Source organism: Urtica dioica, chromosome 9, assembly GCF_054948205.1.
Source record: "Urtica dioica subsp. dioica isolate 48M chromosome 9, U.dioica_male_clone48M_v1_H2, whole genome shotgun sequence".
NCBI classification, from domain to species: domain Eukaryota; kingdom Viridiplantae; phylum Streptophyta; class Magnoliopsida; order Rosales; family Urticaceae; genus Urtica; species Urtica dioica.
Genome location: NC_142764.1, coordinates 13,456,246 through 13,483,194, shown reverse-complemented (window position 1 = coordinate 13,483,194; position 26,949 = coordinate 13,456,246). Strand labels below are relative to the sequence as shown.

Here is a 26,949-nt window from a genome sequence, read left to right as displayed (position 1 = left end):
TAGACGACATCATTTTACGATATAAATCTTCGAATATTCCCTTTAAAAATAAAAATGAAAATAACAAATAAAAATGCACATAGACGGCAACAATATCAGAAAAAAAAAGATCCAATATGTCCGAACAAGAAAAAGAAGTGCAAAGAGAACAGTGGTGAAAAAATGCAGCAAAAAAGAAACCAGTCAATGCGAATCAGCAAATTAATAGTGAAAAAGATGAACAAATACATGAGAAAAATAATATAGCCAACATTCAGAATTGTGCTACGGACTTGCAACCATTTGGTAATAGACTCAGATTTGGGAACATGGATAATACAAATTCTGCATTTAAATTAGGTACAACTCTCTTAATTAGTATTATTATTTTATCGAAAGTTTTGTTTAAATAGCTTTTAATTTTTTTCCCCTTATAATGATAGTTACATTTTTAAAACAAAATGTAGAATTATTTATCACTAGATTCATCAGTTGTTTGATTATTAATGCAGCTGGAATGAGACATCACGAAGAGAAATATATCATCAGCCACAATTTTTTTATTGCTTTTATTAAATCAATTTGACAATGTCCACCACGTGCGTAGCACGTGGATCCTCTACTAGTATATATATATATATGTAAATAGAGTTCCTCGTACTGCTTGATCTCTAGATGGTGACCTGCTATTCCTGTGAGGGCAATCTGACAGCCCTTGGCTTGTCACTGAGCCTTCTCTAGGATGGAGAGTTTGGAACATCGCCGTGAACATTTGAAGAATATAAGAGGTGGTGACTCTAACCGCCACTTCTATTTTTTGCCTCATATTTCATAGACGAAGAACAACCGACAAACTTTACCAAAAAGAAGATTGGTTGACACGTTTTCTTTGCAAAAGTGTAATCTAAAGCTCCGACAAGCCGGAGCTTAATTACCGCAGTGCTAAATACTAAATACTATCTGTCTAGACAGTTAATGAGTTGAAACCTGATCTCTTCGAATATATGTTCGGACTCGGCAAGGACGATATAGATATGATTCTCGACAAGCTCCTTGCTGCGGCTGGAACATTTGATGCTTGACCTTGACGAGACTGAGTTTGGGAGTTTGGCCCTTCTGGGTTCGACTTTTCGGGTTTCCTCCAGCGTTCATCCACATCATGAAGCTTGCTAATCTCTTTGGGAATTCTCTGAAATGTAAAAATCAATAAGAATGATTGGTACAACACCCAAGTCAAATTTAAAGGGGGATGTACCTACTCCTAAACCCCTTTTTTCCGGGGTTTTCTTGGAGCGAGCAGATCTCAGACCGGTTTGAATGATGAACGCCCTCCGGCGCCACATTAAACGATCCTATCATTTAGCATCTTACACACGGCCTAGGTCCAAAAAATATATATTCATGACTCGTTCATGATTTGATAAATAAACTAGTGAGATTTGCCCTTGCCACTAGACCAACCCCTTAGGGTTAATTTCCAGCTTTATTGAATTTCGTTTAGTTTGAACTTCCAGAAAGTGGCAGCCAATCCTAGTAGTTTTGGGGCTTTGACAGCACAAGAACTCCCTCTAGTTGCTAATAAGACTTTCAAGGTTTAATATAATTCGAAAAGAAAAGAAAAAAAAAAAAAGTTCATTTCCCAGCTCCTGCCTTGGCCTTTAACGGAAAGAAAAACATACTCGGGCCAGATGCTCATCGAGCCAAAATACTTCCACATATTGATAACAAATTTACATCACGAGTAAAAAACAATTACATGTTACTGTGTTTTGTAAAACTATATAATCTTTTTTACCAAGTTTAGATAATTCACTCTCTTCCACACTGCATACGCAAGTTCCCAGGAAAACAAATTATGGAAGCCAAGCTTTCCTACTAATAAAGAGCTTAGTTTAGGATCTGTTTTTTGTTGCGCGTTATCTTCCAAAGCTCGATATCATTTCCTCTCTCATACTTGTTTGCATATTGAGGGATTTGTGCAACGTCTACGGGCTCACCCACAAAGCCAAACGTTGAACAGAGCTCACCGCTTTCACAGTCGTCTACATAGATCACAGAAAGTGAGATAAACGGATTGAGACATCGTGTGATATCTCACAGCATGCATTTACCTTGCTTCTTACCCATATAACTCCGAAAATGTGCGTAACCATTTGCTACAACATCTAGATCATTGAGGCTGAAGTTATAGCGCTTCTCCAATGCCAAATACAGCACCTAAGACACTCAGAGAGGTAGGGAATTCAGTCAGGTAAGTGAGCGTAATCTCTGAAGTATTGTTCGGGAACGAGAGCATCAATGATTAACACATCTTGCTTAGGTGGTCTTTATGTACCTTTTCAGAGCCCGTACGCATTAATCTATCAACAGTTTGGAAAAATGCCACTGTTAAGTCATCACTGTAAATTACATCTGCGGCAACAAGCAAAGAAGCTTCCTGGGCTTCTTCAACTTCCGAGGAAGTCCAAGAATGCCTAAAGTAACGCCATTTAATAGAACAGTAGTTACACTTTGCGTAAACAATTTGCTGATACCAATTAAAGCAAAAACTATCGATGAGATATCACCTGTTGGTATTAAACGTGGGGGATTCTTCGAGGCATATTTCGGGAGGCCAAGAATTCATCCAATCGAGTTCGCGGACGTGTACAGTAGCTTTGTTACTGAAAATGTCAGCGTTGAGATCGACATTCTTTGAGCAGTTCTTCAGGATCTCGTCACCGTGGTCTGCAAATAGAGCGCCAAATTAACAGAACACTCGATTAAATCGCATAGCCATAACCAATTCTCTTACCCGTTAGAAACACCGTCTTAGCAACACGAGCAAGTAACATCCCAGCCAGACCTAAAACGAAAAAAAGAAACCGAATAACGACAGCAAAAAAAAGGTGATTGAAATGAGTAGATGTAATTATGAGAAAATTTTAAAGCACCAGTGCCAGCGCCAAGTTCTACGGAAACGATTCCATCAAGTTCAGACGAGGTAAGCATTTTATGCAACAAGAAATCAGCTAACAACAATTCTGCTCTCCAAACCTGAATCGAGAAATGATATCATCAGAAACGCTCTATCGATCTTGTAACAAACAATGGTGGGAAGAAAATACAAAAGCTTACCTGCAAACCGACATTTGGCATAGACGACGTGACATTATGCATAATAGCCACATTGAAACACTGTCTGGATGTCTCTGCAATCAGGCATTCTCACTTGTCAAAGAGTCATTGCAAAAAATTGCCTCGCTTTTAGGGATATTCAGTTAAATTAGAAGGTGTTGAATCCAAGCACTCACTTTTGCGTCTGGTGAGGACGAGATCGCCATCCTCATCCAACTGGACCGACGATTCAGTTGTGGAAGTTGCTTCGATTTCTGGCTAAATAGCAAATTTATCACTCGATCGATGTAAAGAACCAGAAATGGGAGGAGAGAGTGACGAGGAGCGAGTGAGTTACACTTGCCAGAGAGAAGGTGAAGAAGGAAGTGTGGGGCCCAGAGAGAGCGGTCGGGCAGCCCAAGTGAACTTCGCTCATCACGTGCTCATCCTCCGCCAAATCACCGCCATTCCTGCTCTTCGCCGATTGTTCCATTCTTAAGGGTTCCCCTGGCAAGTTCATGACATGGTAAGGATGCCAAAAATATTTAATATACTTCTTCCCGTTAAATAAGATAAAAATATACGTAATAACCTATGATTTAATAAAAAAAAAAATTAATATTTTTATCTTAAAATTTAGAGATTTGTAAACAACTAACCTAGATGAGACTTTTAAATTATAGCTCAACTATCTATTTATTTAGGAAAATAACCTATATTTCTCATACTTCTAAAATTGTCATTGGCTTCATAAAACTTCGTTTTTATTCGTTTGTTAATTTCAAATTTTTTTCAATCATTCATCATCGGATTTGAATCATGGAATCATTCGATAAATCAGAGACAGGTGTTTTGCTTTTTTCAATGGTAAATAATAGTTACTATCGAAAGGTCGGACATTAAATATTATTTACCATTAAAATTATCCTGCAATTTGCAACCAAGATATTCGATGACTCATTTGGAATAGATGTTTAGGATCGTTGATTTCGTAGATGTTCTTCTATTGTTCTTATATTATCTGTTTGTCTAGGTTAGTCATTTAATCTTTCTTAGTTTCTGTTTGTCTAGTGTAGGTATTTAGGTTCTTTGGTTTCATAAAACTTCGTTCTTATTTATTTGTTAATTTCAATTTTTTTCCAGTTATTCATCATCGGATTTGAATCATGAAATCGTTCGTCAAATTGGAGACAAGTATTTTTCTTTTTCGAATGGTAATTAATATTTACAATCGAATGGTCAGACTGTACATATTATTTACCATTAAAGTTTAGAGTTTCGGTTATGATGTTCTATGGATTAATCGAATTGGAAATAATATTTACCATATTTTATAGTTAATCTAACAGAGAATTGATCGGCAATGCGGGCTAGGGTTTCGATTATGGCGCTCTATGGGTTAATCGAATTGGAAATAATATTTACTTACCATTTTTTCCAAGTCTGAGAACGGAGACGTCTTCGTCGGCTTCGGAAGCGGCAAAATAAAAAAATTGGTGGCGGAAAAGAAGGTCGGAGGCAATTTCGGAGGATTGAAGGATTCGAAATCGACGGAGAGTTCGGAGGCAATATCGGATGATCGAAGGATTCGGAGTCGGATGCGAAAATTTGGTATGAGGGGTAAGATAGGAGTATAATATTGTTTGGTAATGGATTGGGTTAGTTACCTAATTTAAGTGATAGTTGGCTAGAATTTTAAAAGAGCGGGTCAATCTGGGTTAGATAACTAGCCGACCTAAAATTTATTCAACATTAATTATATTATTTAATAATAAAAAAATTAAAAAAAAAACTCCTCATTAATTACACAAATTATTAATTTTTTTAAACTAAACAAACATTTATCGTATTATTCTATAATACAAAAACAGAATTAAAAAGAAAAAATATATTTTCTCATTAATACAAAAAGTAATATAAGAAATATTTTACTAATGTTAAAAAAAATTATTGATATGTTTTGTATCATAAAATGATATAATAAATATTTAATCATTTTTAAGAAAAGTTCATAATAATTTTTTTATATAAAATAATAAAATTACAAACACACGTAAAAATGATTAAAACTAATAAAAATTAATTATAAAAAATCATATTTAATATAATCATATTTAATGCGTCATGTTTACGTGTGTTTGTAATGACTTTTCCAGAAATATTCAATAAATTTCCATTTATTTTCAGATGATTTCAGAAAATTTTCAGTTATTTCCATATCTAAGATAGTAACGTGATTTTTTTACATATATGGCATTAAAATTTATTTTTCATCCAACACAATAGGTCTATTTTTGAAGCTCTCGGCACCACGAATCCGTAGGATTTGAAATCACTCAATTTCGAGTTCATATGAGATAGATATAGATTTTTAAAGTTTTGATAAAAAAAATGTTTGAAAAAATATGAGAAAAAGTGACGAATCTAAAAAAAAAAAAAAAAACCTCTAAATTGAATTAAGGACACTTTGGAAATGTTAACCCATTACCCTCCAACTGACACCTCATACATTTGGCTATTTTTCTATAACTTTCTAAACATTAGCTAAATCTCAAACGTTAAGATTAAGATGACTTAGTTAGTTACAAATTTTTATAATTAATTTTTAATTAGTTTGAAGAGTTTTTTTTTTATATATATATTCATGAGGTGAGAATTTTTTTAAAATTTTTATTATAAAAATATATATCCAATGTTGAACTAATTTTAAGAAAAAAAAATTAATTTTTCATTAATTTAGAGGCTGTCACGTGTTTTTCCATCCAACTTAACGGATGAAATACCTACGGAGCAACTAAACGTAACACTAGCTATTATTGTCGGCACACAAAAAAATAATAAGTATATAAGCATCATTTTGGATAAATATTAAGTATTTTTGTCACTATTAACTTTATATATATATATATATATATATATATATATATATATTAGGAATTTGGAGCAACAATCTCTTATTTATTTGTTTTTAATTTTTCGGTAAATGTGCTTGGGTTAGCTCTCTACATTAAAAAAAAATTAATTAGCTCTCTACCCCCCCTCCCTTAAATCTTTCCACTCATTCAAAAGAAGAGCAGTAAAGGGAGGGGAGGCTGGAGACTTCATTCACCAAAATCCAGAGCTAAAGCGTTCCGCACAGGGGGCAGAACCTCCCCTGACTTACAAAAACCAACTCGATTGTTCTAGCAGCCCATTTACAAAGGCAATCTGCTACACCATTCACAGATCTTTTACACCACAAAAAATCAACACTGCCAAACTCATTAGCTAAATCTAGGATTGATTTGTACAGAGGAATCACAACCCAGTTTGGGCTTTCTTTCGACCCCGCTAAGCTATCCAAAATGAGCTTGCTATCGCCTTCTAACACCAAGTGTCGGACGTTCCTAAAACGAGCCAGTAGCAACGCCATCTGAAACGCCTTCAGCTCTGCTTCCACTATCGAGTCCGCCTCGATACGACTCCGCCACATCCAGAGCACTGCGCCATCTCCATCTCTAGCGACGACACCACACGCTGCTCTAGACTCTTTAAAGGCAACATCAACATTAATCTTAATCTTCCCCGGATCTGGTTTCTCCCACCTTGGACGAGGCTGCGGGGCGGGGGCTGAGCCCGGAAGGATTGCGTCTCGCCGAGCCGAACTGTGGCTGAATATGCGATGCCTGATTTTTCTTAAAGAGGCTTCACTTTCTCTCTGAATCCCTTTGAAGATGAGATCGTTCCTTCGCTCCCAAAGCTCCTCAAAAATCGCCCAAGCTTTGATTACCAGATCATCTATTGAGCCTCCATGCTTGTTCAGATCATCTTTGAGCTCCAGCAACGCTGAAAGGATAGCTACTCCCTCCGATTGATTGGACCAATTCCATGAGCGGCCAAGGCCCTCGGCCAGCCAAAATCCTTTAGCATGCTCACGCCGGAAAAACATGTGGGCTGTTGTCTCTTCCTCCACACCACAACTTCTACAAATCGGGTCGACAGAAAGACCATGTCTGACTAGGAGCGGCCCCAGGTTGAAGCAGTTCGTAGCTAGTCTCCAGAGAAAAAATTTAGCTCTTTCATGAATCTTCAACTTCCACAGCCTCTTCCACATCCGTTCGTTGGGGTCTTCCTGAGGCTGAGTAAGTCTTCTCAGCGCTGTCTTGACAGAGAAGATACCATTGACGCAGGCTGTCCAGCACAGGGAGTCATTGTGGTTACCTTGGGCGATTTTTATTCTTCTGATAGGGGTAACCCACTCTTCTCCACAAAAGTCTATGATCTGTTGACTCTCCCACTCTCTAGCCGAGTCTATCATAATGTCCTTCACCAGGACTCCTTTGAAATCCCCTGCTCCTTCGTCAACTAAGCAAATAGACGGTCCGATCCATCTGTCAGTGAAAAGGTTGACCTCTTTGCCATCTCCAATTCTATAACAAGAATTTTGCTTGATGAAATCCCTTGTTGATATGATATCCTTCCACCCCGGAGAGTGGTGCTACCGGATCTCTGAATCCAGAAATATCCTTCTCACAATACCTTTTCTTTAGGATTTTCGCCCACAGAGAGTTGGAGTTGGAAGCCATTTTCCATCCCAATTTAGCCAAAAGGGCTTTGTTGATGTGTTCGAACTTGTTGAAGCCCTGACCGCCACTAGCCCGAGGTAAGCAGAGCCGGTCCCAACTCAACGAGGCTAGGTATCTTCCATTCTCCCTGGATCCTTACCACCAGAAATTCCTAGACATTTTGTCTAGGTCTTTACAGATCTTCTTGGGGATATTGAACGTGGACATGGCATAGACCGGGATGCTTTGGACCACCGACTTAATCAACGTGCTTTTCCCGGCTTTAGATATTGTTTTAGCCATCCACCCCTCTAATCTCTCATACACCTTTTTTTTCAAGAAAGTAAAGCTCTCAAACTTGAATCTACCGATGAATAAAGGATTACCCAAGTGATAGATGTCCTTATGGCATTCTTTCATGCCGAGGCAACCTTCGATGTGTCTTTTGGTCTCCGCCGAGCAATTATTAGAGAATAGAATCCCGACCAACCAAGATATTTATCCACACAATTTCACACACTTAACACCTCTTTTACATTTGCCCGGCAAAATAGAATCGTGTCGTCGGCGAACATGAGGTGAGAGATGCTCGGGACTCTCCTCCCAATTTTGATACCATGGAACCCTCCACTCGATTCTTCTTGCCCAAGAATCCTACTAAGCACCTCCGATGCAATGATGAACAAATATGGCGAGAGAGGATCACCTTGTCGGAGACCCCGTTCCAACTTCAATCTTTGGAGAGGGCTGCCATTGAGGAGGATAGCGCTCGATGCCGAGCTTATGCATTGCCGGATTATCTCTATCATTCGGGCCGACATTCCAAAGTTCTTGAGGACTATAAGAATAAAGTTCCATTCCATCTTATCATAAGCTTTGGACATGTCAATTTTGATGCCAACGAGCCCACCTTTCCCTTCTTTTTTTCATCTTGTTCATCACTTCGCGTGCTAAAATAGTATTCTCCGCAATCCATCTTCCCGGGAAAAAGGCGGATTGGAAAGGTGAGATCATGGAGTTAAGGAAGACTCTTATACGGGCTGTGATGATCTTGGTTATGACTTTGAAACTAAAGTTGCATAAGCTAATCGGGCGCAACTTGTCCACGGTTTCCGCTCCGCTATATTTTGGAATGAGCACAACATGCGCGAAGCTCACCTCCGGGTCTAGATCCTTCCCACCAAAAAATTATTGAATGAAAGAAACTAGGGACTCTTCCACAATATCCCAATACTTCTTGTAGAAAGCTCCTTGAAGACCATCCGGCCCCGGAGCTTTTAGGGCGGGCATGGCCCACACTTTCTTTTTAACTTCCTCCACGGTGGGAATAGCTTCTAACAACTCATTTTCTTCTCTTCCCAAAATCGGCTCTATGAGACCGTCAAGGTTATTCGGCAGAGAAGGGTTCGAGGATTTGAAGAGCTCGCCAAATTTGTGTTGGGGATGATTCCCCCATATAACCATATAAATGCGGAAAAGTAATTAATTACGCTAATCATGAGCTAATTAATTCAATGATTATATGACAAGATCTAGATTTACGTTAATTAATATTATGAGAGAGCATATAAGTCAAGCAACCGAAACAAGAGTAAACAAGTACTTACATTGATTTTCAGTTCACGAACTGAAAGCTTTCACAATCCGTCTTCGTCTTGAACGTACAAGCTTCCACACGATCCAACAAAGAACTCCTTCTTCAAGGACTCGATGTGATGACACCTTAGTCTTCCGAAACGTAATCTCCGAGACGAATAAGAAAGATGAGTGGGCACAGTCTTTATCTCACTAGATCACGAAACTAGGTGTCTCGAGATCTCTCTCTTATTTTACTAAGAATGGAAACGAATTTTCGAGGGGAGGGGAGGCAGAAGTGCACGGCCAAGAGGAGGCTAGGTTGCATGAAATTTCTCTCAAAATTTGCTTAAAATAATTGCTTATTTTTGCCTTCTCATGAACCCCTATTTATAGTAGTAAAAAGGAGATATTCATGGAATCTTCCAGAATATTTTATTTCCTTTTATTGTGTTCACACTAGTGGATTAAATCTAGGCCATTGGATCTCATCTAGTGAATCCTACTTTTTCTCTCATCCATCAGATCAATATCTATGGGATATTATTCTTTTATTTAAATAGAGAATAATTTATTTAGTGAGATAATAAAGGAGAATATATTATTCTCCTAAATATTCTCCTAAATACTTTCCTTTAAATAAGGAGAAAATATAGGACAATAACTTATATTTCTCTCTATCTCCTTTATTTAAACAACTAAAGAGAAAATATTGGTAAATACCAATATTGAAAAAATTGGATTTGGAGGCACACGGCAAAGGGGATTTGCGCAAGTCCTTATGCCGAAATTCCCAATTCGATTTTTCCATGTGTGCAAGGCCCAATTGCTTAAAACCCAATTAATCATTTATTTACTTGGTCCAACAATAAACAAATAATTAATAATTGTTTATTTACTTGATCAAACAATAAATAAACAATTCTACCATAAATATTTATTTAATTCTGCGAATACCCTCTTTCCAGAATTAATGCTGTCAATCACAATTACAGCAAGTGAGATTAATGATGATAAACATTATTATACGAAAGTTCTTATCCGCCTTTATCAGAGCCGAATCGGGGACTATGGACCTAGTAATAGGAGCTTAACAAATCCGATGAAAAAGACGAAATAGTCATTTCTCTTTTTTCCATCGATTCGTCTAATCTTGGTCAAATACTCCACCTTGTAAGCCAAGATTGAACTCTCCTTTATACTAGAATTATATTTACTCATCGTGACGAGTGTCCACTGATATAGTCAATTCGTTATCAAGATCCTCCAGGTTCAACCCGTGTCAAGAGAAGTCAATTTTTCCGTTATACTTCTCTTGATACATATCAGCCCTAAGCATTGTTGCTTCCCCAGCGAAAGATTCTTTCGAACGTTACTTACTTCGAAAGTGCGCGCAATCTATCGGTTCTGGAATCAACCCTTAGGTGAGAGAACATTAACCTTCTTTCAGGAAGGCTGGATTCCGTATCTGTAAATCATTTCGCACTCGAATTATGTTCTGAGAATACTCCCAAGACATAAGCTGTGATTAGCATGAATAGCCTTTTAGCGAATGAGTCAAAGAGCTCAGTAACATAACCCAGTGTCCATGATCACTTCAGGATTTAGATCAAGTCTCACTGTGACCATCATAGTGGCCTCGGTTAGTGTGTCGTAACGGTCCTTAAACGACACATCTACACCAAGACCTGTCCAGGTCGTACACTTACCACAAGTGTAGAATGCTCCCACATAGTGATCAGCCTTCACCTATATGTTCCACATATATGACTTTAGATATAGTTTTCCAGGCGTATATCAGTCATCGACCATGTTTTAGCACACCGCCCGAACTCAGGTGCCCAACACGTGACTCAGTTAGATACGGAGGCTATGGAATAATGAATGTTTAATAAATCTCATTAAATAAGAAATAACGCTTTCAATTCAAATAGATAATAAATGTCAAACTTTATTTTATTAATAATTTCAACGAGAATTTACATAAGTATCTTCTCGTGGGCAAGAATTCCTAACAATCTCCCACTTTGACCTAGAGAAGATATGGCATGTATCTAAGGCCCATTCCTTCCACGTGTTTCATGAACACATGTTCAGATAGTCCCTTTGTCATTGGATCCGCAATGTTGTCCAACGTCGAGATCTTCATGACTGCCACGTCTCCTCTTCGAACTATTTCTCTTATAAGGTGATATTTTCGTTCTATATGCTTCCTCTCTTATGGCTGCGAGGTTCCTTCGAGTTTGCGATGGCTCCAGTGTTATCATAGTGGAGTTGCACAGGCTCGTTCATTTTAGGTACTACCTCCAGTTCGGCTAAGAAATTCTTAAGCTAAACAGCCTATTTGGCTGCCTCGGAAGCTGCAATATATTCAGCTTCCATAGTAGAGTCTGCGATACTAGATTGCTTAATGCTTCTCCAGACAATCGCTCCTCCATTGAGAGTGAACACTGATCCAGACATTGACTTCAACATGTCACGGTCTGCCTGAAAATCAGAGTCAGTGTATCCTTGTATCACCAAGTCATTACTTGTGTATACAAGCATCATGTCTCTAGTTCTCTTAAGATATTTTAGGATATGCTTAACAGCTATTCAATGTTCTTGACCAGGGTTTGACTGGTATCTACTAACAACTCCCACTGCATAGCATATGTCGGGTCTAGTACACAACATGGCATACATCAGACTCCCAACTGCTGAGGCATATGGAACTCGACTCATATCCTCCACTTCTTGCGGTGTCTTAGGACACTGCTCTTTCGACAAGAACTTTCCTGAACGAATTGGCAACAACACCCCATGGGCATTTTGCATCGAGAAGCGAGAAAGTACCTTATCTATATAAGTACCTTGAGACAGAGCTAGTAGTTTGTTCTTCCTATCACGAATGATTTGGATTCCTAGAACAAAAGCAGCATTCCCCAAATCCTTCATTTGGAATTGCTTTGCCAGCCACTCCTTGATGTCAGACATTACTTTAATATCGCTTCCTATAAGGAGGATATCGTCTACATAAAGGATTAAGAAAACAACTACTTTCTTCGAGTACTTGTAAACACAAGGCTCAGAAAGGTTTTGTTCGAAACCATAGGTCTTGATCACCTCATCAAACCTTTGGTTCCAGGATCTAGACGCTTGCTTAAGTCCATAAATAGACTTCAATAATTTGCAAACCTCGTGCTCTTGACCCTTTTCTATGAATCCGTCTGGTTGAGCCATATATATTTCTTCTTCCAGATAGCCATTCAAGAATGTTGTCTTTACGTCCATTTGCCAAATCTCATAATCGTAATGAGCGGCAATGGCCAGAAGAATTCTGATGGATTTAAACATGGCTACAGGAGAGAAGGTTTCGTTGTAGTCGACTCCTTCTCTTTGGGTAAAACCCTTAGCCACAAGTCTAGCCTTAAAGGTTTCAACTTGTCCATCAGCTCTTTTCTTCCTCTTATAGATCCACTTGCACCCAATCGGTCTAATTTGTTCGGGTGCATCTACAAGAGTCCAGGCTGAGTTCGAGTGCATAGAGAGTATCTCTAGATTCATGGCTTCTAGCCATTTTTCTTTGTCCAAGTCGACCATGGCGTCTTTAAATGACACGGGGTCGTCGTCGTTCGCATCCAAGGCAACGACGTTTGCTTCAAAACCAAGATATCGGTCGGGCTCTCTAGAGACCCTCCCACTACGACGAGGCAGTGTAGCACTTGGACCAACGTTTGTGTTTTCTTCTTCATCTCCCACTCTCACAACAATTGTAGGTGGAGATGGATCCCCTTGGACGTTATTCTTCGGGGTTGGTCTAACAGTTTCCTCGAGTATAATTGTACTTCGAGGCTTATGATTTTTAACATAATCATCTTCAAGCAAAGTAGCATGAGTTGAAACAAATGTTTTCCTATCAATAGGATCATAAAATATACCTCATTTTGTCCCTTCTGGATAACCAACAAAGAAACAAACGTTTGTTCTTGGTTCCAGTTTGCTCGATTTCTTTTTCAAGACATGAGCGGGACAACCCCAAATACGGAAGTGACGCAAACCTTTAGGTGCTCCATTCCATAGTACTTTGGGTGTTTCGGATACAGATTTTGAAGGAACTTGATTTAAGATATACATGGCAGTCTTTAATGCATAACCCCAGAAAGATGTTGAAAGTGAAGAGTAGCTAATCATGGATCTTACCATGTCTAATAAAGTTCTATTTCTCCTTTCAGCAACCCCATTTTGTTGAGGGTTACCAGGAGCCGATAATTGCGACTCAATCCCATGCTCAAGCAAGTAATCGGTGAACTCATTGTCTAAGAACTCGCCTCCCCAATCCGATCGAAAGGTCTTAATAGTCTTACCCAATTGATTTTCAACACAAGCACGAAATTCTTTGAACTTACTAAAAGTTTCAGATTTTCGTTGCATTAGGTAAATGAAACCATATCTAGAATCGTCGTCAGTAAATGTGACGAAGTATTCATAACCGCCTCTCGCAGCCTCACTCATTGGTCCACAGACGTCCGAGTGAACAAGTTGCAGAGGTTCGGTGGCTCTTAATCCTTTTCCAGCAAAAGATCGCTTGGTCATTTTTCCTTCAATACAGGATTCACAAACAGGTAGAGTTCCCACTTGAAGGTGTTTCAACGGCCCAAGCCTTGAAAGCCTCTCTAGCCTCTTTATATTTATATGACCAAGTCTTAAGTGCCATAAATAGGTTTGTTCATCACTAGACAGTTTAATTTTCTTATTAGATGTGGGTTTAGCTACTTTAAACATTTCAGCATTAAATGAACATTTATTTTCAGGAGTTAATACATATAAACCATTATATAATAAGGCATCACATATTAATCTTCCATCTAAAGAAACACTCATAGTTTTCTCATTCACAGATAAAGAAAATTTTTGTTTAAGTAATTCAGAAACTGAAATTAGGTTTCTACAGAACCCAGGAATAAAATAAACTGAATCTAATATCAAATATTTATTTCCAAATCGGAGTCGAACTATTCCTAAAGCTTTAGCCGTGACGGACTCTCCGTTCCCCACTTTGAGCTGTAGTTCGTCTCCCCTCAGTTCCTCCCACGAGTCAAACACTTGTAAGGTTGTACAAACATGATTAGTTGTCCCCGAATCAATTATCCAGGACGAGAGAGAATCTCCAGCATATAATGCTTCTAATACATGTAAGTGAGTGAACAGTACATTACCTTCACACGACTCAGGGCTGATGTCATCATCATCAGGAATCACTATAAGTGATGGCCTTTCCATTACGAGAACATTCTCTAATGGTAAATCTTCTGGTGAAGGTGGACAAGGCTGTGGTGCCAAACTCGGTTGCACCTGATGGTAAGCATACTCTACCAAACCATCACGCCAAGAAAGAAGTTCGCTTTGAAACTTCGTCATTTTATAATCCGGGCCAAAACCACGAAAGTAAATGACAAAATCGGCGTATTCCTCGGCGAGTGAATTCAGAATGATTTCAACCCGAGTTGCCTCATCAATCTTTGTGCCCCGAAAGGCAGCTAGGTTCATCCAATCCGACATGTTTCTCATATAGAGAACTACGCATTCACCAGACTTCATTTTGTTATCCATAATATACTTCAAGAGATCATAATTCGAAGTCATGCTGAAATTAATAAAATACAAGTACATAAATTACTAATGAAAAGAAAAAACATTCATCATATAAATTTAGGAAATAAAAAACATAATGCATAAGCACGGGGAAAAATACTAAAGATATTAAAAGACCCAGTTTTTTATATTCCAAGGTAATTCGACTGATAGTCACAGTCCGTTTCACTCTGGTGACGTAACGGAGTGCACCTAGTGAAAATGATGTTGGAATTGATCTAGGGTTTAAGAAAAAGATTAAACGCTTCGGGAAGCGGCGGAATTTTAAAAAATTTCTTTTCAAGTAAAAACAGTTTTTACTAACCTAGACAAAGAAGCAAGTACATGTAATTAAAAACCAATATGAGCTAAGAGTTTACTAACCTTTCTTGAAGCTTGAACTTTGAAGAAGCTTTTGGAAAGTTCGCAACGCTCGTCTCCCCTCGCAGCACGTCTCTCTTCCTTTCCTCGGCACCTCGAGCAACCACGAAAGTTTCTATCACTAAATCACTCGAAATAAAGGAATCAGTGAGTGGGCACTTTTAAACGCTACGACTTAAGAACGAGTCTCGAAGTCGCAGAGCTAAACACTAGGTCGAGTGAGGACCTAGGTGCCAAGACAAGAAAAAATCGAAAATAAACTAGAGAGATAGAGAGAGGATTTTCGGCCAAGTTCTAGAGAGAGAGTCTCTCAAATCTCTTAAACTTGGATGAATGAAATATGAGGAATAGGGCTCCTATTTATAGGAGAGGTTTTACCTTCAATAAGGTAGTTTCCTCTTCTATAGAATATCACATATTCATGAGCAAAAATCCTTTATTTCCCATTCCATCTTGGGCGCCCAAGGCTGCCTCCTAGAGGCTTGGATTTGTTTCCTTTTTTGTTCCTTGGCTTGCCCTTTTCTCACTTGGCCGAAATTCCCCATGCATGTGTGGGAAATTTGTTTCCTCTTTTTCTTTTGGCAAGTATCTAAATACATTTATGCACAAAATAAACTCTCTTTCCTTGGGTATTATGGGCGTCTATGTCCTTCTAGAATGGGTTTCTAGAAGCTTTTCCATTTGTTCATGACAACATGAAAAAGGCCCAATAAGAATTTTCAATAAAATTCTTATGAAATGAAATTAATTCACAAGGCCCAATGATCAAGTCATGGCCGAGTGAAATTAAGTCATCAAATGAACTTGTCAAAAAATTTATTGACATTCATTTCATCATTTGTCTCAAAAGACAAAAATACCCTTTTGACTATTTTCGTTCTTGTTTTGACTTAGCTTCCAGTTTAACTATTCCTATCGATGTGATTCGTGACAGTGACCTCATGGACCCAAATGAACAAAGCTTTAGCTAAACACTTGGACTCAAAAGTTCACAAACCTTTTCCAAGTTTAGCTTAATGCCAACTGACTCCACTAAAGAGCTGACACTGAAAATCTCTCGGTTCAAATGAATTTATTTTCTACTCAAGAATTCGACCTAATTATGATGAGCGGATCCACTGAATATTATCTATGTTTACCCTTCATGAATGTCATCAGCTAGTCGGGATTTACTAAATTACCATTTTACCCTTCTAGCTGTTATTTCCTCAACTCCTTTGTCGCTTGTGAATAAATTAGAAACAATGTATTGACGAGGAGCTAACAAGTCACATTGTTTCATCCAAAAGAGTCAGGACTCAATTTGGACACTGGCCAGTTCATTTATTCACACTCCAAGGAACAAAGCATGAGGTGACATATATTGCATTTCAGCAATCTTGTACATGAATTCCATATCTATGAGAACTTCACAAAGTTACTCATGACAGACTCACAACTTAGTACTTCACCAATATGCCTTGTTCGGAATCACATAGTGAGTCCGAACTTTGACTTTCTCAAATGAGAATACTAAGGTGTGAAATGGCATGTCTCATTTCAGGATTAAGGTAAGCATGATGCAATTCATACATAGTGACTTCGAGACATAAGAGGTTAAATGGTTTGTTCTTATATTGTCTCTAGAAGTGCACTGGTCAATTCAGTACCTTCGGAAGATACCTAGAAGAACTATAGAGTCCCCAACTCTCAATGCCTCATAACCAGACATCATAGATTCTTCTAACAATCATACTGAGGTCAATAGTCCTTTGACCCTAAGATTAGGAATATATCGTTTTAAGCAAACTACGAAGAGTTTGTTCATGCAAATCTACATTTGTCTCTTCGTAAGTTGTTAAGTTTGTTTATGGACTAAAAGACTAAGGTTTTATCATAAAGCTTCAAACAAAGAAAGAATGAATGAACGTTTCAACTTTATTATTAAATGAATAGGCAATTACAAAGCAAGAGTCTTCGTAAGACTATATGACATCAAATGTACATAAATAGACACTACTACTCTTCTTGTGGGCACCATTGACAACAAATGAGAACCATCTTAGATTAGTGAACAATCACAGTACATGTACCTTCATAACTATGCTCACTAACTACCATTTTAATAGGAATCGTTGGCCACATGAGCAACCACCGGTTGGTTCATGCATGAGTTGACCCAACATTTCAATGAAAGAAATCTAGCCCATACGCACTAGCGTAACTAGTACACGCAGGGATCAACCCTCCCACCTATCGTCAGAGACACAACCTTGGTATTGGAATCAGAAAAGCCCTTCCGAATGGAACTGACCACCATGTTTAGAAAACCGCCGGTCACGAGGGGATCTTTCATCCTCACGGTGTTGTGTCAATGTTGGAGGCCTAAGACTCAATATACTTTTAGTATTTTAATTTCCTAGCATTAACTTTAATCTAGGTGATACACTCGTGTTTACTAAATCATATTAAAAGCTCGAGTGATTCTAAGCTACCCTTAAAAACAATAAGTTTCGATATAGCTTAGTCATTAAGAAATTGTGACATTCTAGTCTTGATTATCCTAATAGTATTCCTTCACGGAAAAGCTCCCAGTAGAGAAGGTGAGACACTAGGTCTTCTTAAATACCTCTCAGCTTAGCCTCTTATCGGCTTGGTGACAAAGCTCTCCGATCCGTTCAACTCATTCATTATTTAACTATCCTAATCCAATTAGACAATTTAAATTAATGAAAGCCCATGACAACCATAAACATACGATACACGATCTAAGTTATAGCATACAAGCATGGCAAAGCAATTAAATAAACAACCATAGCAAGCATGGTTTGATTTGTGTTGATCGTATCCTAAATGACTCTTTAAAAAATAAATCAAGATGAGCCCAATCATATTGACCCATGGATTCAATTAGGCCCATTCTTATCTTTTCCTGCGCTAACCTACGTGTCTTCTGAAAACGGGCCGAAGAACGAAATAATAAGGCCCAAACTCAAAGAAGATCCCAAGACGGGCCATGAAATGGCTTTCAAACGTAATAGAGGTGATGACATAGCCCAGGAGCAAGGCAGAACCAACATGGGTTATGAGGAGGAATTCTCCTTAAAGCGCCAGGCTGTTTCTAACGGTCATTTTACACATCTCGTGGAGCAAAGATTACCTGGGTTAGAATTAAGCCCTAACATGAATTTTAATCAAGGAATGGAAGGGGGCAATAGCTCAGGGAAAGTCTCTTTGAGGAAAATTCTCAAGGCTAAAAGGACAGGGAGTGGCAATAGAGGAAGAGCGACAAGAGAAGAGGGCTACAAGACAGATTCTAAGGAAGAAGACTCAATCAGATCTCATGCATCAAGCTTCAAGACTGAGGAGGCGGGTCATCCCAAGCCCCCACCTCCCCAATGTTAATTCTCTCGTGGAATTGCCGAGGTCTCAATCGAGACTCGGCGGATGGAGCCCTACGGGGGCTCGTGAGAAGGGGTAATCCGGATATTATTTTTCTTAATGGAGACTAAAATGAGTTATAGTTCTATGCAAGCCTTGAAAGCACGGTTAGGTTTTTGGGGTGGTGAAGCGGTGGCGACAAATGGGCTGTCAGGGGGTCTGTGTATTTGGTGGAAAAGGGGGATTGTTCTTGATATATGGAAACTTACTAGTAAATTTATTTGGGCGGTGGTTAGAGGTGAGTCTAGTTCGAAGGATTTGGATCTTTTCGGTGTTTACGGACCTCTGTATGAGAGGGAGAGAAGGACTTTTTGGGACTCTTTTGGGGATATTATCAATAGAATAGGGAGGCCTTGGGTGGTCGTGAGGGATTTTAATTTGGTGTTAGAAAAGGGTGACAAACAAGGGGGGACGAAAGTGTCAAGGGCTAAAGGGAGTATTCTTGGCCTTAAAAATGGGAAATACACTTGGAATAATGGGAGGAAAGTGGGTTCTCGGGTTAGAGCTAGATTGGACAGGGCCATTGCGTGCCCTTCTTGCATTCTTTAACCACGTCGGAGTTCGAGTTCTTCCGAATAGTAGGTCGGATCACAATCCTATTGTGTTAGATTGTTTTCTCCTTGACGAAAAAGGAAGGAAACCGTTTAGATACTACGAGGCTTGGGGAGATGACCCGGAGTGTAGAGAAAAAGTAGATCTATGTTGGCGCCAACCGGAGCTTGGGTTGACCATGGAGAGCTTTGGTAGAAAGAGCAGGGGAGTGGGTAAATTCCTCCAAAAGTGGCAACGAGAGAAATGGGAAAAGACCAAGAACATCATCAAATCGAAGGAGGACGAGCTTTTGAGAATCCAAAGTGATGAGCTTTCAGCCGGCAACCTGCTCCAAGAACAAGTGATTCAAGAAGAAATCTCGGGTCTATCTTCTAAGATTGAGATGGTTTGGAGACAAAACTCGAGGGAATCGTGGCTAAAAGAGGGGGACGGCAACACTCGCTTCTTCCACACGGCCACGATGGTTAGAAGAAAGAGAAATTACATAGGCCGACTGATCGATGATAGAGGGCGAACACTTGGAGCGAGGAGGACCATAGGTAGATTTCTGAACCTCAAATTGTTAGGAATTCTTGCCCATGAGAAGATACTTATGTAAATTCTCGTTGAAATTATTAATAAAATAAAGTTTGACATTTATTATCTATTTGAATTGAAAGCGTTATTTCTTATTTAATGAGATTTATTAAACATTCATTATTCCATAGTCTACGTATCTAACTGAGTCACGTGCTGGGCACCTGAGTTCGGGCGGTGTGCTAAAACATGGTCGATGACTGATATACGCCTGGAAAATTATATCTAAAGTCATATATGTGGAACACATAGGTGAAGGCAGATCACTATGTGGGAGCATTCTACACTTGTGGTAAGTGTACGACCTGGACAGGTCTTGGTGTAGATGTGTCGTTTAAGGACCGTTACGACACACTAACCGAGGCCACTATGATGGTCACAGTGAGACTTGATCTAAATCCTGAAGTGATCATGGACACTGGGTTATGTTACTGAGCTCTTTGACTCATTCGCTAAAAGGCTATTCATGCTAATCACAGCTTATGTCTTGGGAGTATTCTCAGAACATAATTCGAGTGCGAAATGATTTACAGATACGGAATCCAGCCTTCCTGAAAGAAGGTTAATGTTCTCTCACCTAAGGGTTGATTCCAGAACCGATAGATTGCGCGCACTTTCGAAGTAAGTAACGTTCGAAAGAATCTTTCGCTGGGGAAGCAACAATGCTTAGGGCTGATATGTATCAAGAGAAGTATAACGGAAAAATTGACTTCTCTTGACACGGGTTGAACCTGGAGGATCTTGATAACGAATTGACTATATCAGTGGACACTCGTCACGATGAGTAAATATAATTCTAGTATAAAGGAGAGTTCAATCTTGGCTTACAAGGTGGAGTATTTGACCAAGATTAGACGAATCGATGGAAAAAAGAGAAATGACTATTTCGTCTTTTTCATCGGATTTGTTAAGCTCCTATTACTAGGTCCATAGTCCCCGATTCGGCTCTGATAAAGGCGGATAAGAACTTTCGTATAATAATGTTTATCATCATTAATCTCACTTGCTGTAATTGTGATTGACAGCATTAATTCTGGAAAGAGGGTATTCGCAGAATTAAATAAATATTTATGGTAGAATTGTTTATTTATTGTTTGATCAAGTAAATAAACAATTATTAATTATTTGTTTATTGTTGGACCAAGTAAATAAATGATTAATTGGGTTTTAAGCAATTGAGCCTTGCACACATGGAAAAATCGAATTGGGAATTTCGGCATAAGGACTTGCGCAAATCCCTTGGCCGTGTGCCTCCAAATCCGATTTTTTCAATATTGGTATTTACCAATATTTTCTCTTTAGTTGTTTAAATAAAGGAGAGAGAGAAATATAAGATATTGTCCTATATTTTCTCCTTATTTAAAGGAAAATATTTAGGAGAATATTTAGGAGAATAATATATTCTCCTTTATTATCTCACTAAATAAATTATTCTCTATTTAAATAAAAGAATAATACCCCATAGATATTGATCTGATGGATGAGAGAAAAAGTAGGATTCACTAGATGAGATCCAATGGCCTAGATTTAATCCACTAGTGTGAACACAATAAAAGGAAATAAAATATTCTGGAAGATTCCATGAATATCTCATTTTTACTACTATAAATAGGGGTTCATGAGACGGCAAAAATAAGCAATTATTTTAAGCAAATTTTGAGAGAAATTTCGTGCAACCTAGCCTCCTCTTGGCCGCACTTCTGCCTCCCCTCCCCTCGGAAATTCGTTTCCATTCTTAGTAAAATAAGAGAGAGATCTCGAGACACCTAGTTTCGTGATCTAGTGAGATAAAGACTGTGCCCACTCATCTTTCTTATTCGTCTCGGAGATTACGTTTCGGAAGACTAAGGTGTCTTCACATCGAGTCCTTGAAGAAGGAGTTCTTTGTTGGATCGTGTGGAAGCTTGTACGTTCAAGACGAAGACGGATTGTGAAAGCTTTGAATGCTTTTGCTCACATCCATCTCCACGCTAACCCTTAGCTCATCTCCCGGTCTCCCTAACATTCGGACATATTTTCCTACCATATTTCCCATGGTTGCAGCACCGTGTTCTGACTGGTAGACCGGAGGTGACCCCTTGAGTCTCACCACAAACGGGGACATCTTGAAATTTATCTCATGTATTAGCAAGTCTGGTGGCCATGGAACCAAAAGAAGCTGAGCTCCATTTTAGGGTCCATGGTCTCCCTCTGATGACTTTGTTCCAATCTTCTTTTGATCTGAACCTAACCTCATAATAGCCCGGTTTAACCTCCTTGACTCTCCATGGCCTTTGGCACCTCCATATTATGAGAAGAGCTTCTTGCGTTTTTTTGGCACCAGGAGGCCATCTCGCCAACAGTTTTCCGGCTAACAGGAATTCTTCATCTTAGTTTTCGGTGTTGTCGTTGGAAAGGACCAGGGTCCTCGTCAATGACTCCGCCGTGCTTTCCACAAGATCTTCCACCGGTAAAAGATCTGACATACTCTGTAAAATCTCTCAAGAAAACTCTAAAAACCCCAAAGAACAAACCCCAAAGTGTTTCCCACGGCAAAGTCACTCAAGTGTTTCCCACAGACCCACGAGCAGAAAACTAAATCAGCAGAGGAAAAGATCTGATTTTCTTCATTAAAACATAAAACAGTTTGAAAACTTTTTGAGTTGTATTCTGAGAATCATCAAACAAACAGTCATTTCAATTTTTTCAAAAAACTGTTCAAGTTAGAAAAGTTAAAAACAGTTTTCAAATGAAGAAACAAACAGAGAATACTCTAAATCTTCAAAAAGGTAAAATATCATTTGTGACCACTAGAGTTTTAGTTAGATGTCACAATCATATCTTCGAACTTAAGTTCATTATTAAATTAATTCTTATATTTTGTTAATATTGCATTTTTATCACTTAATTATTGTTTTAGTTAAGGGTAAGGTAATTAAGTAGTCCAATTCACCCATCTCTTTTAGCCTAAATATCATTTAATTAAAAAATAACTCACCACAACGATGTTTTAACTATATAATCAATCGAAATCAATAAATTTGTAAAATAACTAAAATTTGTACAAAATTAGCGAAATGGTCAAAATGTGTAAGTACCACATTTCAATTTTTTTTTTAAGTGAGAAGTTGTTAGTACAAACTGTCAAAAAAAAAGTATTAATCACATAGTAAAAAATAATTAAAAAACGTAACTTTGGTTATTTTGTTAACAGAAATGAAATCTTTAATAAAGAAGACATGCAAAGAGTTACTCTAAATGCAATAATCAACTATACCAAACACAGGAAAAACAAGAAAATTCTGTGTGAATGGTTAATTGATTTACTATTTTGGTAGTTCTAATTTACTAAAAAGACTTAGAAATTTTTTATACTAAGCTATGAGAATCTGAAGCGGAATCATGAAATCCATGAAAAGTTATTCGTAAATAATCATGGAGTAAAGTTACAAAAGAAATATTTACAATGTAAATCAAAAGAATATGGATATCGGTAACTAAAAAGAAAAAAGAAAAAAAGAGAGGAATTGAAAAGCGGCGGCGATGATGATATAATAATCAGTGAAGAATCGTACTCCACTCTATTAAAAAAAAAAAAAAAAGAATCGTACTCCACCATAACAAAATAAAAATCGTGATCAATTATCCTTCTAACTCGAAATACTCATTTTTCATAATCTCATTTCGGGAAATTTAATAATATCTACAGTTATAATACCAAATTTAGTAAATTAACACGCATACCAATCAAAATATTTATTACGAGATAAAATTTCAACTTTAATTAGGTATAATTTAACAATAAAGATATAACTAGCTGAGGGTACTGTTAAACCATTTTTGGATTAATATTCACGGGACACGTGTCGGTATGCGAGCATGCAACGTGTCTCAATCTTAAGTCCTCGGGTCACGTGTTTGTCGGTCTCGAGAGAGTAGTGAAGACTTGGGGTGGACCCGAAAGTCACTCTAGAGGGTCTTGGGAGAATAGTGAAGGCTTGGAGCGAAGCCAAAAGTCACTCTAGAGGGTCTTTTTGATTTGTAATGGTGCGGTTACGTTTCTGTTGGGTCTCAGGAGAATAGTGAAGGCTTAGGACGAACCCGGAAGTCACTATCCTAGAGGTTCCTTTGGATTTGTGGTGGTTCTTCCCCGCCTTGTCTTCGTCCTAGTTGTCGCCGGGGGTCAGTCTTCTTGAGTTCCTTTTTCCTAAAAAAGTAGAGAAGGCTAGCTAGAGGGGCGCAAAGAGTGTCTTACAGTAGCGTGCTCGGACGCTTAAACATTAGTGAGGAGATGAATATATTATTGTATGATAAGTTTTTGGGAGAGGATGAGAAAGAGTGAGAGAGAATTTGAGAGAAAATGGTTGAAAAACCAATTTGGTAGCATTTGGCCCCTCTCTCACGTTGTTCTTTATTTCTTGATTTGAATGGGTATTTATAGGGGTATTGGCCATTGGAGTGGGTTTATGTGTGGGACCCACGTATTTTGGAGCTTCTTTGGTGCAAAATTCGGCCTGACGACTCAGAATCCTTTTGAGCGGGCAAATTTTGAGGCCACAGGGCGGCCTTGGAGTAAGCTCGTGGAGTGGGCTTGATTTAGGCCGCGGAGCGGCCTTGAAGTGAGCTTGCGAGGTGGGCTTGGAGTGAGCCCGCAAAACTTTAGCCCGTTTGCACTTGTTTCTTTTCTAAGGGGTTGTTTTTGGCATGTTGGGTGTTGTTTTTTCCATACAAAAAAAAGTTGTATAACATTGTGAATAACTTAAAAACACAGAATATGAAGACAATATTAACTATAAACTCAAATATTATGCATGACAATTTTGCGCTCACAAAGGTTAAAACGAATTATATAAGTATAAGATTATCATTTATTGTTAATTTAAACTTATGTCCTTGTATTCTCTCATGGAATATCTAGGGGCTTAACGAAGCTCCGGCGGTGGAGGCCCTTCGAGGTCTCGTGAGGAAGGTACGGCATGTTGTGGTTTTTTTATTTGAGACTAAAGTGCATGAAGGAAGATTACAATGGATCATAAATAGTTTGGGTTTTTCGGTGGCTTTGCAGTAGCGACGATAGGTATGGTGGGTGATATTGATGTTTTTTGGAGGAGGGGGTGGAGCCGGATATTTGGAAATTCTCTTAGAATCGGATTTGGACTATTGTAAGGGGAAGCATTCGAGATAAAGATTGGGAATTCTATGGTGTTTATGAGCCGCCAGAATATGGAGGGAAACAGAGTTTCTGGCAGAAATTTAGTGACGTATTCGGGACCTAGACCATGCAATGGGTTGTCATTGGAGATTTCAATATGATCCTTGATACGGAAGACAAAAGTGGAGGGTGTAAGGCGGCTTGGAATTTGGGTAAGCTTCTCCGAGATTTCCTTTTCTCTACCAGAGGGGTTGACATGAAACCATAGGGAGGTTTTTATTCGTTTTCCAATGGGGAAGATGAAGATAGGCATATCAAACAAAGAATTGATCGTACGGTGGTGAGCGTTGATTGGCTCAAGATGTTCATACATGCGGGGGTCAAGGCTTTACCTATTAAGGATTCGGACCACGTGCTGCTTTGTTTGGATTTTTTTCTCAATGAAGAGCGGGGACCGAAACCTTTTACGTTTTACGAGGTTTGGATGGAAGAGCCACAATGCAAAAGAGTGGTCTACGATGCGTAGCAGATGGAATTGAGGGCACAACATCTAGAGGTTTCACTCTCGACTAGCCGCGGCTAGGCGGAGGCTGAAGAATTGGCAGAGTTCGAGATGGCGCGGGGCGCTCCATCGAATGAAATATTGTGAAGTAGCTTTGATTAATGGAAAAAGTCTAGCAGCTCATAAGAAAATCTGGAAAAAGATAGAAGCTTGATTGGTGAAATCCAAGAGTTGGAACACAAAGTTGGTTTGGTATGGAAACAAAAGTCTAGGCAATTATGGCTTAAGGATGGCGACCGAAATACAAAGTATTTCCATAATTTTGTGGTAGTTCGAAGAAAAGGAAATTATGTTGGAAGTATTCATATTGATGAGGATGAGTGGCTTAATGCTAGAGACCAAGGGGGAAGCTACATCTAAAGAAAGTTTCAAGAGCTCTTCACGACAAACAACCCGAGTTTTCCGGAAGATCTTGAAGGCCTAATCCAGCCCGTGCTTGGGGATTCGGAAAATGAATTCCTTGAAACTATTCCTTCGGAAAAAGAAGTCAAGGAGACGGTTTGGGCTATGAAGGATTTGAAAGCTCCGGGCCCCAACGGCTTTTAAGGTGGAGCATTGTGGGGAAAGATTGACAGAAGTGGTTCAAGAATGGGAAGTTGTTGAAAGTGCTCAACCATGCTTACATCATTCTCATCCCTATATCTAGTGGGGCCGACTCGTTCGACTAACTCCGGCCTATTAGTTTGTGTACCTTTAGCTTTAAAACTATCAAGAAGATCATCACGACTAGATTTCGACACTTCCTTGATAGAGATGGTGTCCATTGGCCTTCGTCCCCGGGCGTTGGATTGTGGAAAACACCATCTTGGTGAAGGAAATCATGCATAAGATGAAGAAAAAGAAAGGATAAGTTGGTTTGTTGGAGACAAAAATTGATATGAGTAAGGCGTACAATCAGATAGAGTGGAGTTTCATCACTACCGTTATTTGATGCTTTGGGATGTCTTCAAAGATGGTGGGAATCATTAGCCAATGCATCTCTACAGCGTCTTACTCGGTGCTTTTGAATGGGAGACATCTTGAGAAAAGAAGACCATCTAGAGGACTAAGACAAGGAGATCCATTATCTCCTTATCTTTTTATTCTTACCTCGGAACTTCTTAGTCGGTTATTGCTTCGAGAAGAGACCGAATGGGCACTCCATGGTGAGAAGATCGGAAGAAAAGCATAGAGTTTCCCACCTCATGTTTGCGGATTATACAACAATCTTTTGTGAGGCTCGGAAAGAGAGACGGACATTGTTATGGAATGCCTCAAGAAGTACTAAGATTGGTCGGGGAAAAGACTCAACGTGGAGACGTCAGGTCTGAGTTTTTTGAAGAATTGTTCTTCAGAGACTTGCCGAGAATTGGAAGCTTATTTTGGAATGAAGCCGTGTTGCTTGTTTATGGTTTACCTTGGGAATCCTCTTTGTGAATCGGAATCGTACTAGCACCTTTCGAAGTCTCAAGAAAAAAGTATTCGATCGCCTTGACTTGTGGATGGAGAGCTCGTTATCGCAAGCGGGTCGAACGACTTTA

At 38.8% G+C, this 26,949-nt stretch overlaps 1 protein-coding gene across 3 annotated transcripts; it reads right to left on the bottom strand.

Annotated features, from left to right (window-relative positions):
- Positions 1–635: 635 nt before the first annotated feature.
- On the bottom strand, positions 636–3,589 carry LOC149385082 (Putative methyltransferase family protein). Of its 3 annotated transcripts, none has more exons than XM_089627195.1 (9): positions 3,436–3,589; positions 3,273–3,350; positions 3,097–3,170; positions 2,913–3,015; positions 2,774–2,824; positions 2,547–2,706; positions 2,315–2,453; positions 2,091–2,196; positions 636–1,168 (listed from the first exon to the last, which is right to left on the bottom strand). In XM_089627195.1, exons 1-9 carry the CDS (start codon positions 3,566–3,568, stop codon positions 1,149–1,151), a joined length of 864 nt encoding a protein of 287 aa, XP_089483321.1. In that variant the 5' UTR covers positions 3,569–3,589; the 3' UTR covers positions 636–1,148. The 3 variants fall into 3 exon arrangements, with proteins under 3 accessions (XP_089483321.1, XP_089483319.1, XP_089483320.1); XM_089627193.1 differs by lacking the exon at positions 636–1,168 and adding an exon at positions 1,675–2,021; XM_089627194.1 differs by lacking the exon at positions 636–1,168 and adding an exon at positions 1,675–2,021 and having other exon boundaries at positions 2,103–2,196.
- Positions 3,590–26,949: the final 23,360 nt, after the last annotated feature.